This window comes from Liolophura sinensis, unplaced genomic scaffold (assembly GCF_032854445.1).
Source record: "Liolophura sinensis isolate JHLJ2023 unplaced genomic scaffold, CUHK_Ljap_v2 scaffold_14, whole genome shotgun sequence".
In the NCBI taxonomy this organism is placed as follows: domain Eukaryota; kingdom Metazoa; phylum Mollusca; class Polyplacophora; order Chitonida; family Chitonidae; genus Liolophura; species Liolophura sinensis.
This window is the reverse complement of record NW_027017953.1, coordinates 279,579-298,035: the sequence shown is the minus strand read 5'-3', so window position 1 is coordinate 298,035 and position 18,457 is coordinate 279,579. Positions and strand designations below refer to the sequence as shown.

The window sequence follows — 18,457 nt, the reverse complement described above, 5'->3', positions numbered from 1 at the left end:
TGCTTCATCAGTATTGTGAATTGTTAGTCACTTAATCGGTACTGTGGATTGTCACAGTCATTTCATCAGTAATGTGAATTGTTACAGTTGCTTCATCAGTATTGTGAATTGTTAGTCACTTAATCAGTGCTGTGGATTGTCACAGTCACTTCAACAGTAATGTGCATTGCTACATTTGCTTCATCAGTATTGTGAATTGTCACAGTTACTTCATCAGTGGTGTCAATTGTCAGTCACTTCATCAGTAATGTGGATTGTCACAAGTCATCCCATCAGTAATATGTTACACACTCACTTTATCAACAATGTGAACTGTTACAAATTCTTTACCTATAAAACAAATATATTTACACTTCACAGAAGAGGTGGAACATGGAATAACAGATCACATCCAAGCCTTTTCCAAATTCCCATGTAACATTTCTATGATGTGGGTGACAAGACTATTTTACTTTTATGAAGCAAGGTCAGATTAAGGCTACAGGATCTGGGTAAAGCATGCCATACATGAACGAGTATTTACAAATATCTTACTTTTATGACTTGATTTAATATACTCACAAATATAATGGCTGGAGGTGAAATGGCAGAGATGAGAGAGATGGCCCACAAGACACCCTGGAAATGGAGAAAGGTGATAAGATTACCACACATCTGCATCACAGTCACAGCATATTTACATTGTATCTCAGTCACAGCATATTTACAATGTATCACAGTCACAGCATATTTATATTGTATCACAGTCACAGCATATTTAAAATGTATCACAGTCACAGCATATTAACATTGTATCACAGTCACAGCATATTTACACTGTATTACAGTCACAGCATATTTACAATGTATCACAGTCACAGCATATTTACATTGTATCACAGTCACAGCATATTTACAATGTATCACAGTCACAGCATATTTACAATGTATCACAGTTATAGCATATTTACACCCTATCACAGTCAGCATATTTACACCCTATCACAGTCACAGCATATTTACACTCTATCACCGTCACAGCATATCTGCATTGTATCACAGTCATGACATATTTGCATTGTATCCCACTCGCAGCATATTTACAATGTATCACAGTCACGGAATATTTACAGTGTATCACAATCATGGCATATTTACACTGGATCACAGTCACAGCGTATTTAAACTCTATCACAGTGTATTTACACTCTATCACAGCATATTTACATTGTATCACAGTCACAGCATATTTAAATTGTATCACAGTCACAGAATATTTACACTGTATCACAGTCAGAGCATATTTACAATGTATCACAGTCACAGCATATTTACAATGTATCACAGTCACAGCGTATTTACACTCTATCACAGTGTATTTACACCCGATCACAATCACAACATATTTACAATGTATCACAGTCACAGAATATTTACAATGTATCACAATCATGGCATATTTACACTGGATCACAGTCACAGCGTATTTACACTCTATCACAGAATATTTAAATTATATCACAGTCACAAAATATTTACATTGTATCATAGTCACAGCATATTTACAATGTATCACAGTCAAAGCATAGTTACATTGTATCACAGTCACAGCACATTTACACTCTATCACAGTGTATTTACACTCTATCACAATCACAGCATATTTACATTGTATCACAGTCACAGGTATTTACACTCTGTCAGAGGCACGTATATTTACACTGTATCACAATCACAGCTGTGGTTCTACTCATGACCTACCCTCCACAACTGTAACTCTCCTTGCAAGGTGTAATCTACATGTAGCTATTACAAGAAGACACAGAACATGGCCCAGTTTTCATGCAACAGCTTGTGTGCACAGTGGTAAATGAAAGGATATGCTGGTACCTGTGTGACCCTGACGTTAGCTGACACTACATTGTCACTGTGTATTACTCTGGATAGTTCCCGATTGTTATGATCCAGATTTTGGCTGACAGTGTGACTATCACTGTGTTTTATTCTGGACAGTTCCATGTAGTTATGACCCAGATTTTGGCTGACAGTGTGACTATCACTGTGTTTTATTCTGGACAGTTCCATGTAGTTTTGACCCAGATTTTGGCTGACAGTGTGACTATCACTGTGTTTTATTCTGGACAGTTCCATGTAGTTATGACCTACATTTTGGCTGATAGTGTGGCTGTCACTGTGTTTTATTCTGAACAGTTCCATGTAGTTATGACCTACATTTTGGCTGATAGTGTGACTGTCACTGTTTTTTATTCTGGACAGTTCCAAGTAGTTATGACCTACATTTTGACTGACAGTGTGACTATCACTGTGTTTTATTCTGGACAGTTCCATGTAGTTATGACCCACATTTTGGCTGATAGTGTGACTATCACTGTGTTTTATTCTGGACAGTTCTATGTAGTTATGACCCTGATTTTGGCTGATAGTGTGACTGTCACTGTTTTTTATTCTGGACAGTTCTCTGTAGTTACCCGGGCTGATACATGTAGTGTTGACTATCACTGTGTGTTACACTGGATAGTTACCAATGAATGACCAGTTCAGGCATGTGAATGAAAGGTGAATGGCTGAATGGTTCACCACTATTACAGGTAAGGAAGTGTTTTTAAGGGAATGACAGTCCATGTAGGTTATCATGAGTGCATCTAATTACATGTATAAAAACTGTTTGCTTGTTTGTTGGATCGCAGGTAAACATCAATTTCAACATTATTTCAGACAAATAATAATGGTGTCTCCTTGTAGCATGCCAGACACAAACACCAACCAATACTTGGTCCATTCCTCTTTACACCAAACACCAACCAGTACTTAGTCTATTTCTCTTTACGCCAAACGCCAACCAGTACTTGGACCATTCCTCTTTATGCCAAACACCAACCAGTACTTGGTCCATTCCTCTTTACGCCAAACACCAACCAATACTTAGTCCATTCCTCTTTACGCCAAACACCAACAAATACTTGGTCCATTCCTCTTTATGCCAAACACCAACCAATACTTGGTCCATTCCTCTTTATGCCAAACACCAACCAATACTTGGTCCATTCCTCTTTACACCAAACACCAACCAATACTTGGTCCATTCCTCTTTATGCCAAACACCAACCAATACTTAGTCCATTCCTCTTTACACCAAACACCAACCAATACTTAGTCCATTTCTCTTACGCCAAACACCAACCAATACTTGGTCCATTCCTCTTTATGCCAAACACCAACCAATACTTGGTCCATTCCTCTTTATGCCAAACACCAACCAATACTTGGTCCATTCCTCTTTATGCCAAACACCAACCAATTCTTGGTCCATTCCTCTTTATGCCAAACACCAACCAATACTTGGTCCATTCCTCTTTATGCCAAACACCAACCAGTAATTGGTCCATTCCTCTTTATGCCAAACACCAACCAATACTTAGTCCATTCCTCTTTATGCCAAACGCCACGCGAGGAAATGCCAAGATTACCAATGGTAATGTTTTAGGTATGATTCGATTCAGGAATGAATACCAGATCTATCTGATCTTATGGAAGATGGTGCAATCATGCTCTAGTGCTATTGTATCAGTTGCATTTCTGAACAAAAGCGATGATTCCTGGCTCTGTAGATGGATTACGAGGTTCAACATCTCAGTTTACATAGTAGTGTCAGTTACTTGTTTTTTCACTCACATTACTCACAACATAAATGTCTAAACCATGAAGACAGAGAGTACATATAGATGCAGATGTAAGTACAATGATGTAGATAATATACACATTATTTCTTATGAAAATAAGTTTGTCACATACAGTGTAATACCTTCTTTCTTTATCTCACTGGTAATGTTTTTAATGTAAATATTATTAAGTAATCTTTTTGAGTAAAATAAATTCTAGAAACCCACACCAATGTGTTCAGTTTTCCTTTTGAACACACTTGCTTTAGGGACAACACAAACAAAATCTTGTGGCCACCACCACTGCAAGCAGATGCTCATTCCTGACTCCCTTCCCAACACCAAACGTGCATGTCCATGTACATCAGATATCCAAGAGAAAAAATGAACCAGATTACCATTTTGTGCTTTTAACTTGTTCAGAGCTCATTGCAGGCTGTCATTAAATTCATCATATCAAATAAAAAGTTTACCATTTTGTCGAATTGTGATATCAGCCAAGTGAACTCTACTCAGCGCCTTATAAATAGTTCATGGAAATGCTGTTTCAAATCGTATCAAAGCATTATGTTTGTTTAAACTTTACTCTCAACAAACATGGCATATCTTGCCTCACAAACAGGTACATGTAAAGCCCACAATGCAAATCAAGGCAGTGACATCACCGCATATTTCCCATTTCACGGACATGTAGTGCCACCTTCGCAGTGTTCTGATGGCACTCAAATTTACAGGTACAGCACACCTTGGGGATACAACCGCACCTAACCATGTACCTCATAACCCTCAAGAGGTAACATCAGCCTCACCAGGTACCTCAAAAACCTCATGAGGTAACACCAACCTCACCAGGTACCTCACAAACCTCATGAGGTAACACCACATCTCACCAGGTACCTCACATACCTCATGAGGCAACACCACATCTCACCAGGTACCTTAGGAACCGAGGTAACACCACATCAGAATCTGCAACCCTCACCAGGTGAGCAGTTGTCCACTCATCTGAAGCATCAGACTGCCATCAGGTACACCTAGCTACATATACATGGAAATACTCACAGTGTTGACAGCAGAAGGCAGGAGAGAGGCAGAGACGAGGACAACTACCAGGCTTTTGCTCTGTCACATTCCACAACAAACACTCAAGTATCTGTGTAACCATTTTCGCTGATTTTCTTTATAAATTTGACTTTCAATATATTCAGGAAGCTATATTCATTCTCTTGAAGCCCAAGCCTTTAAACAAGCTGAGCACTGTTTCCTCATGTTATTATGGGACTAATATCAATTCTCAGTATATGCTGATCTGTGATGTAAAGCAGAACAGTATGGTAGTCTGGACATCTCCGATGGCTGACAGCAGCTATAACAGATGCCTAAGAGTAACCAAAATCAATCCCAACTGTCCCCTACATGCATGCAGGTAACATCATTGTTTAAGTAGGAAGCAGAATAACTTAGCCACAGATACATGTATCAGAGTCAAGAAATCCAAGATAGCTGGATTATACAGAGCAACAAAAATCAATCCCACCTTCAACATGTTTGTCCTGTGTCAAGTGAGTTCGCAGAGTGTGGAATGTAAGTACACAAAGAGAAGACTTTATTCCACATGATTGTCCTGAGAAATGTGAATACACAAGTAGAAAACTGTACTCCATGTTCTTATCCTGTGACATGTGAGTAGACAAAGTGAAGATTTTATATCATGTGCTTGTCCTGTGGCATGTGAGTAGACAAACAGAAGACTTTACACCACGTGCTTGTCCTGTGGCATGTGACTAGGCAAACAGAAGACTTTACACCACATGCTTGTCCTGTGGCATGTATGCAGGCAAAATGAAGAATTTACACCACATGCTTGTCCTGTGGCATGTGAGTAGACAAACAGAAGACTTTACACCACGTGCTTGTCCTGTGGCATGCGAGTAGACAAACAGAAGACTTTACACCACGTGCTTGTCCTGTGGCATGCAAGTAGACCAACAGAAGACTTTACACCACGTGCTTGTCCTGTGGCATGCGAGTAGACAAACAGAAGACTTTACACCACGTGCTTGTCCTGTGGCATGTGAGTAGGCAAACAGAAGACTTTACACCACGTGCTTGTCCTGTGGCATGCGAGTAGGCAAACAGAAGACTTTACACCACATGCTTGTCCTGTGGCATGTGTAGGCAAACAAGAATTTATGCCACGTGCTTGTCCTGTGGCATGTGAGTACACAAAGAGAAGACTTTACACCATGTGCTTGTCCTGTGGCTTGTGAGTAAGCAAACAGTGGACTCTACACCACATGCTTGTCCTGTGGCATGTGAGTACACAAACAGAAGACTTTACACCACATGCTTGTCCTGTGGTATGTGAGTATGCAAAGAGAAGACTTTACACCATGTGCTTGTCCTATGGTATGTGTGTAGACAAATAGAAGACTTTACACCTTTACACCACATGTTTGTCCTGTGGTATGTGAGTACGCAAAGAGAAGACTTTACACCATGTGCTTGTCCTGTGGTATGTGAGTTTGCAAAGAGAGGACTTTACACCATGTGCTTGTCCTGTGGTATGTGTGTAGACAAACAGAAGACTTTACACCTTTACACCACATGTTTGTCCTGTGGCATGTGAGTACGCAAAGAGAAGACTTTACACCACATGCTTATCCTGTGGCATGTGAGTAGGCAAACATAAGACTTTATTTCATGTGATAGTCCTGTGGCATGTGAGTAGACAAACAGAAGACTTTACACCTTTACACCACATGTTTGTCCTGTGGCATGTGAGTACGCAAAGAGAAGACTTTACACCACATGCTTATCCTGTGGCATGTGAGTAGGCAAACATAAGACTTTATTTCATGTGATTGTCCTGTGGCATGTGAGTACGCAAAGAGAAGACTTTACATCACGTGTTTGTCCTGTGGCATGTGAGTAGGCAAAGAGAAGACTTTATTTTATATGATTGTCCTGTGGCATGTGAGCAGGCAAATGGAAAATTTTATTCCACATGCCTGTCCTGTGGCATGTGAGTAGGCAAACAAAAATATTTATTTCATGTGCTTGTCTTGTGACATGTGAGCTGACAAGGAGAAGACTTTATTCCATGTGCTTGTCCTGTGGTATGTGCTTGTCCTGTGGTACATGCTTGTCCTGTGGTACATGCTTGTCCTGTGGTACATCCTGGTCCTGTGGTACATGCTTGTCCTGTGGTATATGCTTATCCTGTGGTATATCCTTGTCCTGTGGTACATGCTTGTCCTGTGGTATATGCTTGTCCTGTGGTATATCCTTGTCCTGTGGTATATGCATGTCCTGTGGTACGTGCTTTTCCTGTGGTACGTGCTTGTCCTGTGGTACATGCTTGTCTTGTGACATGTAAAAGTACTATTACATAATCCTGAGATCGGTTGGTCACATTCCCAGCTTAGCCTCCACATTAACTGCTCTGAGATGGGTTGGTCACATTCCCAGCTTAGCCTCCACATTAACTGCTCTGAGATGGGTTGGTCACATTCCCAGCTTAGCTTCCACATTAACTGCTCTGAGATGGGTTGGTCACATTCCCAGCTTAGCTTCCACATTAACTGCTCTTAGATCGGTTGGTCACATTCCCAGCTTAGCTTCCACATTAACTGCTCTGAGGTCGGTTGGTCACATTCCCAGCTTAGCTTCCACATTAACTGCTCTGAGATGGGTTGGTCACATTCCCAGCTTAGCTTCCACATTAACCGCTCTGAGATGGGTTGGCCACATTCCCAGCTTAGCTTCCACATTAACTGCTCTGAGATGGGTTGGTCACATTCCCAGCTTAGCTTCCACATTAACTGCTCTTAGATCAGTTGGTCACATTCCCAGCTTAGCTTCCAAATTAACTGCTCTGAGATGGGTTGGTCACATTCCCAGCTTAGCTTCCACATTAACTGCTCTGAGATCGGTTGGTCACATTCCCAGCTTAGCCTCCACATTAACTGCTCTTAGATCAGTTGGTCACATTCCCAGCTTAGCATCCACATTAACTGCTCTGAGATGGGTTGGTCACATTCCCAGCTTAGCTTCCACATTAACTGCTCTTAGATCGGTTGGTCACATTCCCAGCTTAGCCTCCACATTAACTGCTCTGAGATCGGTTGGCCATGTTCCCAGCTTAGCTTCCACATTAACTGCTCTGAGATCGGTTGGCCATGTTCCCAGCTCAGCTTCCACATTAACTGCTCTGAGACCGGTTGGCCATGTTCCCAGCTTAGCCTCCACATTAACTGCTCTGAGACCGGTTGGCCATGTTCCCAGCTTAGCTTCCACATTAACTGCTCTGAGATGGGTTGGTCACATTCCCAGCTTAGCCTCCATATTAACTGCTCTGAGATCGGTTGGCCATGTTCCCAGCTTAGCCTCCACATTAACTGCTCTGAGATCAGTTGGCTATGTTCCGAGCTTAGCCTCCACATTAACTGCTCTGAGATTGGTTGACCACATTCCCTGCTTAGCTTCAACATTAACCGCTCTGAGATCGGTTGGCCACATTCCCTGCTTAGCCTCCACATTAACTGCTCTGAGACCGGTTGGCCATGTTCCCAGCTTAGCTCCCACATTAACTGCTCTGAATTTTCACATCTGCAAACCTGGAACTCTGTCCTGTCATCTGTGATGTCCTCAACTTGCTACAGCTTAATGCAATGATAACATGTTTCACCTGATCTTAAGGTAATTCTGAATTTAGATCACCACATTATGAAATATTTTTGCAGTTAATGCAGTTATAACCAATGCAGCAATTTGGACATCCTTCTACCTTCCCAAACCCCTTGCTCTTCCTACAATTCCTAAAAGCCCTTTTTTCACAATATCTGCTTACAGTTCCTTCCGTACATTAATCAACAAAAATTAATGCTGAGACCCTCAAATAAGTTATCAATCCACCTTTTAATATTGTAATCTTATTGATTTCCTTTCCGACAAGCTGAGCTTGCATTTGATGCAACAGGTACATTTGTGTTAATTGTTACGGTCTTTATTATTACCAGGTGATAAAAAGTCAGAAGTACTTGTACAGGAAACATGTTTTTGTAGCTTACAACGTTGACATGTCCTGTTTATAGTGTCAATGAAAGGAAAAGTACAGATCTGTGTTTCTGAAAGCTAAGCTCAGAGGAGTGAAACAGATCTCAGTTCTAGCTACATGTATGACAAAACAGACCTCAGTTCTAACTACATGTATTCAAAACAGATCTCAGTTCTAGCTACATGTATGACAAAACAGACCTCAAGTCTAACTACATGAACGACAAAACAGATCTCAGTTCTAACTACATGTATGACAAAACAGTCCTCAGTTCTAACCACATGAATGACAAAACAGATCTCAGATCTAGCTACATGTATGACAAAACAGACCTCAGACCTAACTACATGAATGACAAAACAGATCTCAGATCTAACTACATGTATTCAAAACAGACCTCAGTTCTAACGACATGTATGACAAAACAGACCTCAGTTCTAACTACATGTATGACAAAACAGATCTCAGATCTAACTACATGTATGACAAAACAGATCTCAGATCTAGCCACATGTATTCAAAACAGATCTCAGTTCTAACTACATGTATGACAAAACAGACCTCAGATCTAACTACATGTATGACAAAACAGATCTCAGATCTAACTACATGTATGACAAAACAGACCTCAGATCTAACTACATGTATTACAAAACAGACCTCAGATCTAACTACATGTATGACAAAACAGATCTCAGATCTAACTACATGTATGACAAAACAGACCTCAGATCTAACTACATGTATGACAAAACAGATCTCAGATCTAACTACATGTATGACAAAACAGACCTCAGACCTAACTACATGTATGACAAAACAGATCTCAGATCTAACTACATGTATGACAAAACAGATCTCAGATCTAACTACATGTATCACAAAACAGATCTCAGATCTAACTACATGTATTACAAAACAGATCTCAGGTCTAACTACATGTATGACAAAACAGACCTCAGTTCTAACTACATGTATGACAAAACAGATCTCAGTTCTAACTACATGTATTCAAAACAGATCTCAGTTCTAACTACATGTATGACAAAACAGACCTCAGATCTAACTACATGAATGACAAAACAGATCTCAGATCTAACTACATGTATGACAAAACAGATCTCAGATCTAACTACATGTATGACAAAACAGATCTCAGATCTAACTACATGTATGACAAAACAGATCTCAGATCTAACTACATGTATGACAAAACAGATCTCAGATCTAACTACATGTATGACAAAACAGATTTCAGATCTAGCTACATGTATGACAAAACAGATCTCAGTTCTAACTACATGTATTACAAAATAGATCTCAGTTCTAACTACATGTATGACAAAACAGACCTCAGATCTAACGACATGTATGACAAAACAGACCTCAGATCTAACTACATGAATGACAAAACAGATCTCAGATCTAACTACATGTATTACAAAACAGGCTAAAAGAAGAAAGTTGTTGCTCAAATACAACACATCCAATATCGTAGTACAAAGAACAAGCTTATCACAATACTGGGAACTGAATACTTCTACAAAGACCGCCATATATGGCTCTGCAAAATCGTGCAGTATTCTGTTCAAAGTGCATGAATATTGCTCTTAACAAGATTTCAATACCTCAATAAGGTGCATCAAACATTTTGCTGAAGTTACATTATTCCTGTTCTTGTACACATGAGCACTGTGTGCACATAGTCTGGCAATATGGGCTTAACTAAAACCTGGGCCAGATATACAGATGGCCTGGAAGAGTGCTACATGTGCTACTATTAGGCTGGTGGGAGCACAAGTGATGATACTTTCCTTTTTTTCAATCTGTTGACACAGTTCTTTGATTGGTGTTCATGCCATACTGTGGACACAGTTCTTTGATTGGTGATTATGCCATGCTGTGGACACAGTTCTTTGACTGGTGATTATGCCATGCTGTGGACACAGTTCTTTGATTGATGTTTACGTCATACTGTGGACACAGTTCTTTGATTGATGATTATGCCATACTGTGGACACAGTTCTTTGATTGATGATTATGCCATACTGTGGACACAGTTCTTTGATTGGTGATTATGCCATACTGTGGACACAGTTCTTTGACTGGTGTTCATGCCATACTGTGGACACAGTTCTTTGATTGATGATTATGCCATACTGTGGACACAGTTCTTTGATTGATGATTATGCCATACTGTGGACACAGTTCTTTGATTGGTGATTATGCCATACTGTGGACACAGTTCTTTGACTGGTGTTCATGCCATACTGTGGACACAGTTCTTTGATTGATGATTATGCCATACTGTGGACACAGTTCTTTGATTGGTTATTATGCCATACTGTGGACACAGTTCTTTGATTGGTGATTATGCCATACTGTGGACACAGTTCTTTGATTGGTGTTCATGCCATGCTGTGGACAGAGTTCTTTGACTGGTGTTCATGCCATACTGTGGACACAGTTCTTTGATTGATGTTTACGCCATATTGTGGACACAGTTCTTTGATTGATGATTATGCCATACTGTGGACACAGTTCTTTGACTGATGATTATGCCATACTGTGGACACAGTTCTTTGATTGATGATTATGCCATACTGTGGACACAGTTCTTTGATTGATGATTATGCCATACTGTGGACACAGTTCTTTGATTGATGATTATGCCATACTGTGGACACAGTTCTTTGACTGGTGTTCATGCCATACTGTGGACACAGTTCTTTGATTGGTGTTTTTCCTGTACTGTGGACACAGTTCTTTGACTGGTGTTTATGCCATACTGTGCACACAGTTCTTTGATTGATGTTTACGCCATACTGTGGACACAGTTCTTTGATTGGTGTTTATCCTGTACTGTGGACACAGTTCTCTGATTGGTGTTCATGCCATACTGTGGACACAGTTCTCTAATTGGTGTTTAGGTCTGCCAGCAACCTGCGGATGGCCATGGTTTCCACCGGGCTCTGCCCAGTTTCCACCCACCATAATGCTGGTCACCGTTATATAAGTGAAATATTCTTGAGTACGGCATAAAACACCAATCAAATAAATAAATAAATTAATTGGTGTTTATGCCATACTGTAGACATAATTTACCAACGGTTATCCTATCCAATGTTTTCACATCTGTTTTGCCATTTGTGAGACTTCTGGGTCTTGTCCAATCCTTGAAACAGATTATTAAGCAAGCCTGTAGTCAGAGAAGCCATTCAGGCAAGGTATATAAAATAAAGAGTTAATTCACAGCATTCCCCACTGTTGGCCCCTCTGTTAGCCCCTCGTGCATTAAGATATATTGTTAAGGGTAATACTCACAGCATTGACGGCTGGAGGTAACAGGGAGGCCGAGATAGCCACGCCTACCAGAGATCCCGCATTACCACCCAGGATAGAGAAGGCCACCCCTGCGCCCGAAGGTATGGCAATCAGAACACCCACCCATAAACTCCGGGACAGACCCCTGCCGGACAGAATAATCAAAATATGATTTAAATATCAATAAAATATGGCAAGTTTATTTATTTATTCATTTGATTATTGTTTAAAGCCATAAAAATGTTTCCTTTTTATGATGGCAGTCAGATTCCTGGAGTGAAAAAACAGTGCCTGAAGTAAACCACCATCACTGGCAAGATTGACAAACTTTCCTTTCCTGTGATGTATAGAGGGTTGCATGTGAAATCATCAAGCTTGCAGGACAATAGCCAGTCAGTCATACTGGAAACCTGTTAACATGGGCTGACATGGCTGTAGTACTCCAGTATGGCTGCAGTACTCCAGTATGGCTGCAGTACTCCAGTATGGCTGCAGTACTCCAGTATGGCTGCAGTACTCCAGTATGGCTGCCAACACTAGACATGAAACACCCTCTAGAGAACATCTTCTTCTCTAGACACAGCAGCTCAGAAAAGTTGTCATCAACTGTTTCCCATCATTACATCCCCCATGTGAAGCGGAATATGGTGAAGTGGTATATGGTGAAGAGGTAGATTGTGAAGAGGTATAAAGAGTGAAGTGGTATAAACTGTGAAGTGATATAAACTGTAATGTAGTATAAACTGTAAAGTGATATAAACTGTGAAATGGTATATTGTGTAGTGGTATAAATCTGTGAAGTGGTATATTGTGAAGTGGTCTAAATTATGAAGTGGTATAAACTGTGAAGTAGGTTCACATTACGTTATAATACAATCTACAGCCTATGATACTTTTGCACACCACTCCTATTCACAGTTCCTCCAGAGTCCGGCGCATGACTTCCACAACCATTGGAGCTTCTCTCCAACGTCACACCATCTCTATACTGTCTATGTTGATCGGCTTTAACAGAATTAGGAAATTTAGGAGTGCTTAAACCCTCCATTATGACAGGTATATAAAATATTAACTTGACTTTTCAATCAGGAAAGCTTTCAAACTGTTTTGATTCCTAATTATTCTTGTCTGGCTCTCATTCTTCTCTTTATGCTGAAAAATTATGTCATAAAAAAAAATAAATTTTTGGGGACACTGTGACTCAGCAATGCAGTCGCTGTGAGTTCATGTCCAGCTCATGCTGGCTTCCTCTCCGGCCACAAGTGGGAAGGTCTGCCAGCAACCTGCGGATGGTTGTGGGTTCCGCCGGGCTTGGCCCGGTTTCCTGCCATCATAATGCTGGCCGTCTTCGTATAAGTGAAATATTCTTGAGTACAGCGTTAAAAACCAATCAAATAAATTAATAAATACATTAACTGTGTATTTTCTAGAAGTGAAATCTCTTTCAGTTTTTTCAAGCCAATGTCTTATCACCGCCCTGGAATGAGGTTATATGATTGATGGAACAGCTTCTGGAATGACACGGTATTGCTGATGTAACAGCCAGCACCCTGGAATGAGCTTGTATGGTAAATGTAACAGCCAGCACCCTGGAATGAAACTGTATTGCTGATGTAACAGCCAGCACCCTGGAATGAGCTTGTATGGTAAATGTAACAGCCAGCACCCTGGAATGAAACTGTATTGCTGATGTAACAGCCAGCACCCTGGAATGAGCTTGTATGGTAAATGTAACAGCCAGCACCCTGGAATGAGCTTGTATGGTAAATGTAACAGCCAGCACCCTGGAATGACACGGTATTGCTGATGTAACAGCCAGCACCCTGGAATGAGCTTGTATGGTAAATGTAACAGCCAGCACCCTGGAATGAGACTGTATTGTTGATGTAACAGCCAGCACCCTAGAATGAGGTTGTATGGTTAATGTAACAGCCAACACCCTTGAATAAGGTTGTATGGCTGATGTAACACCAAGTACCCTGGAATGAGGTTGCATGGCTGATGTAACAGCCAGTATCCTGGAATGTTGTATGGCTGATGTAACAGCCAGTATCCTCGAATGAGGTTGTGTGATTGATGTAACAGCAAGCACTCTGGAATGAGGTTGTATGGTTCCTGTAACAGCCAGCACCCTGAAATGAGGCTGTATAGTTCATGTAACAGAAAGTACCCTGGAATGAAGTTGTATGGTTGATGTAACAGAAAGTACCCTTGAATGAGGTTGTATGATTGATGTAACAGCCAGGAGACTGGAATAAGATTGTATGGCTGATGTAACAGCCAGCACCCTGGAATGAGGTTGTATGATTGATGTAACAGCCAGTATCCTGGAATGAGGTTGTATGATTGATGTAACAGCCAGTACTCTGGAATGAGGTTGTATGATTGATTTAACAGCCAGAATCCTGGAATGAGGTTGTATGGCTGATGTAACAGCCAGTATCCTGGAATAAGGTTGTATGATTGATGTAACAGCCAGTACCCTGGAATGAGGTTGTATGATTGATGTAACAGCCAGTATCGTGGAATGAGGTTGTATGGTTAATGTAACAGCCAGCGCCCTGGAATAAGGTTGTATGATTGATGTAACAGCCAGCACCCTGGAATAAGGTTGTATGATTGATGTAACAGCCAGTATCGTGGAATGAGGTTGTATGGCTGATGTAACAGCCAGCACTTCACAGGGTCTCACAGCTTTACTGCAGATATATAATTACCTGGACTTCATTTCGATGGTTGGCCACTCGGTGCTGCTGCCCCAATGGTTACCAGGAATGGCTACACACAGGCCGAACACAATTCCACACAAGATCCCTACAACAACACATCAGCAGCTATAGTTAACACTAGAACTGCCACACCAGTGATTGTAAACATCCAGATTCCAGTGTGTGAATTGGGAAATGAAGAGGTGATAAAATACTGTCGTACATTTGTACAATGTTTAAGAGTACACCACGTCATCATTATTTATTTATTCATTTATTTGATTTGTGTTCATTGCTGTACTCAAAAATGTTTCATTTCCACAACTGTGGTCCTGATAATAGGTGAATGAAACTGGAGTTACCTGAGTGAGTAGACCACCACTCTACAACAGGTAGATGACAACCTGTTTGATTTGGCTCATGTTCAAACCTTCTCAAGAATCTGAATGTTTCACTTATACAACAGAGAACAGAGTAAATCACAGAGCTTGGCTAGATACCTGACCATCTTTCTGACCTACTGCAGTCACAAATGACCAGCTTTGTGACCTAGTGTAGTCACAGCTGACCAGCTTTGTGACCTACTGTAGTCACAGCTGACCAGCTTCCTGACCTACTGTGGTCACAGCTGACCGGCTTCCTGACCTAATAAAAGCTGAACAGCTTCTTGGCTTGTTCACAGGCTGACCACCTTCCTGACCTAGTCATATCTGATCATCTTCCTGACAAAGAAACAGATGACCACCTTAAATTTACCACAGGCCACACACAGGCCAGAGGACAAATCCACCACAGGCCACACACAGACTATTGATCAAAGTTACCGCAGGGCACACACAGACCAGAGACCAAACTCACCACTGGCCACACACAGACCAGAGGACAAATTCACCACAGGCCACACACAGGCCAGAGAACAAATTCACCACAGGCCACACAGACCACAGGTCAAACTCACCAAAGGCCACACACAGATCACAGGTCAAACTTACCACAGGCCACACACAGACCAGAGACCAAACTCACCACAGGCCACACACAGACCAGAGGACGAATTCACTGCAGGCCACACAGACAATTGATCAAACTTACCACAGGTCATACACAGACCAGAAACCAAACTCACCACAGGCCACACACAGGCCAGAGGACAAATTCACCCAAGGCAACACACAGACTATTGATCAAACTCAACACAGGCCACACACAGATCACAGGTCAAACTTGGCACAGGCCACACACAGATCACAGGTCGAACTCACCACTGGACAAATACAGGCCTGAGGACAAATTTACCACCGGCCACACACAGACTATTGATCAAACTCACCACAGGCCACACACAGATCACAGTCAAACTCACCACAGACCACAAACAGACCACAGGTCAAACTCACCCACACACAGACCACAGGTCAAACTCATCATAGGCCACACACAGACCACAGGTCAAACTCACCATTGGCCACACAAAGGCCAGAGACCAAACTCACCACTGGCAACAAACACGCCAGAGGTCAAACGTACCACAGGCCAAACACAGACCACAGGTCAAACTCACCCACACATAGACCACATGTCAAACTCACCACAGGCCACACACACACCACAGGTCAAACTCACCAAAAGCCACACACAGATCACATGTCAAACTCACCACAGGCCACACACAGGCCAGAGACCAAACTCTCCAAAGACCACACACAGGCCACACACACACCACATGTCAAACTTACCACAGGCCACACACAGATCACAGGTCAAACTCACCAAAAGCCACACACAGATCACAGGTCAAACTCATCATAGGCCACACACAGACCACAGGTCAAACTCACCAAAGGCCACACACAAATCACAGGTCAAACCAACCATTGGCCAAGCAAAGGCCAGAGACCAAACTCACCACTGGCAACAAACACGCCAGAGGTCAAACTCACCACAGGCCACAAACAGACCACAGGTCAAACTCACCCACACACAGACCACAGGTCAAACTCACCATAGGCCACACATAGACCACAGGTCAAACTCACCACAATTCAAACAAAGACAACATGTCAAACTCACCACAGGTCACACACAGACCACAGGTCAAATTTACCACAGGCCACACAGAGATCACAGGTCAAACTTACCCCTGGCCACACACAGGCCAGAAACCAAACTCACCACTGGCCACACACAGGCCAGAGGTCAAACTCATCCACGCACAGACCACAGGTCAAACTCACCAATGACCGCACACAGACCACAGGTCAAACTCACCAAAGGCCACACACAGATCACAGGTCAAACTTACCACAGGCCACACACAGATCACAGGTCGAACTCACCACTGGCCACACACAGGCCAGAGGACAAATTCACCACAGGCCGCACACAGACTAATGATCAAACTTACCACAGGCCACAGAAAGACTACTGATCAAACTTACCAAAGGCCACACACAGACCAGAGACCAAACTCACCACAGGCCACAAACAGACCAAAGGTCAAACTCACCCCTGGCCACACACAGAGCACATGTCAAACTCACCACAGGTCACACACAGACCACTGGTCAAACTCACCAAAGGCCACACACAAATCACAGGTCAAACTCACCGGTGGCCAAGCACAGGCCAGAGACCAATCTCACCACAGGTCACACACAGGCCACACAAAAGCCACAGGTAAAACTTACCACATATCACACACAGACCACAGGTCAAACTCACCACAGGCCACACACAGACCACAGGTCAAACTCACCACAGGTCACACACAGACCACAGGTCAAACTCACTACACACAGGCCAGAGACCAAACACACCACAGGCCACGCACAGGCCACAGGTCAAACTTACCACAGATCACACATAGACCACAGGTCAAACTCACTACACACAGGCCAGAGACCAAACACACCACAGGCCACACACAGACCACAGGTCAAACTCACCACAGGCCACACACAGACCACAGGTCAAACTCACTACACACAGGCCAGAGACCAAACACACCACAGGCCACGCACAGGCCACAGGTCAAACTTACCACAGATCACACATAGACCACAGGTCAAACTCACTACACACAGGCCAGAGACCAAACACACCACAGGCCACGCACAGGCCACAGGTCAAACTTACCACAGATCACACATAGACCACAGGTCAAACTCACTACACACAGGCCAGAGACCAAACACACAACAGGCCACGCACAGGCCACAGGTCAAACTTACCACACATCACACATAGACCACAGGTCAAACTCACTACACACAGGCCAGAGACCAAACACACCACAGGCCACGCACAGGCCACAGGTCAAACTTACCACAGATCACACATAGACCACAGGTCAAACTCACTACACACAGGCCAGAGACCAAACTCACCACAGGCCACGCACAGGCCACAGGTAAAACTTACCACATATCACACACAGACCACAGGTCAAACTCACCACAGGCCACACACAGACCACAGGTCAAACTCACTACACACAGGCCAGAGACCAAACACACCACAGGCCACGCACAGGCTACAGGTAAAACTTACCACATATCACACACAGACCACAGGTCAAACTCACCCACACACAGGCCATATGTCAACTTTACCACAGGCCACACACAGACCACAGGTCAAACTCACCCACACACAGGCCATATGTCAACTTTACCACAGGTCACACACAGACCACAGGTCAAACTCAC

General features: G+C 42.5%; 1 protein-coding gene across 1 annotated transcript in view; it reads right to left on the bottom strand.

Moving 5' to 3' along the window:
* LOC135481265 (uncharacterized) overlaps positions 1-18,457 on the bottom strand; it is a 65,422-nt gene that overhangs the window by 27,433 nt on the left and 19,532 nt on the right. The window contains exons 9-11 of the mRNA XM_064761113.1: positions 14,760-14,856; positions 12,043-12,187; positions 562-618 (exon numbers count right to left, since the gene is read on the bottom strand). Of these exons, the coding sequence (XP_064617183.1) occupies positions 562-618; positions 12,043-12,187; positions 14,760-14,856 (299 nt within the window). The remainder of the gene's footprint in view (positions 1-561; positions 619-12,042; positions 12,188-14,759; positions 14,857-18,457) is intronic.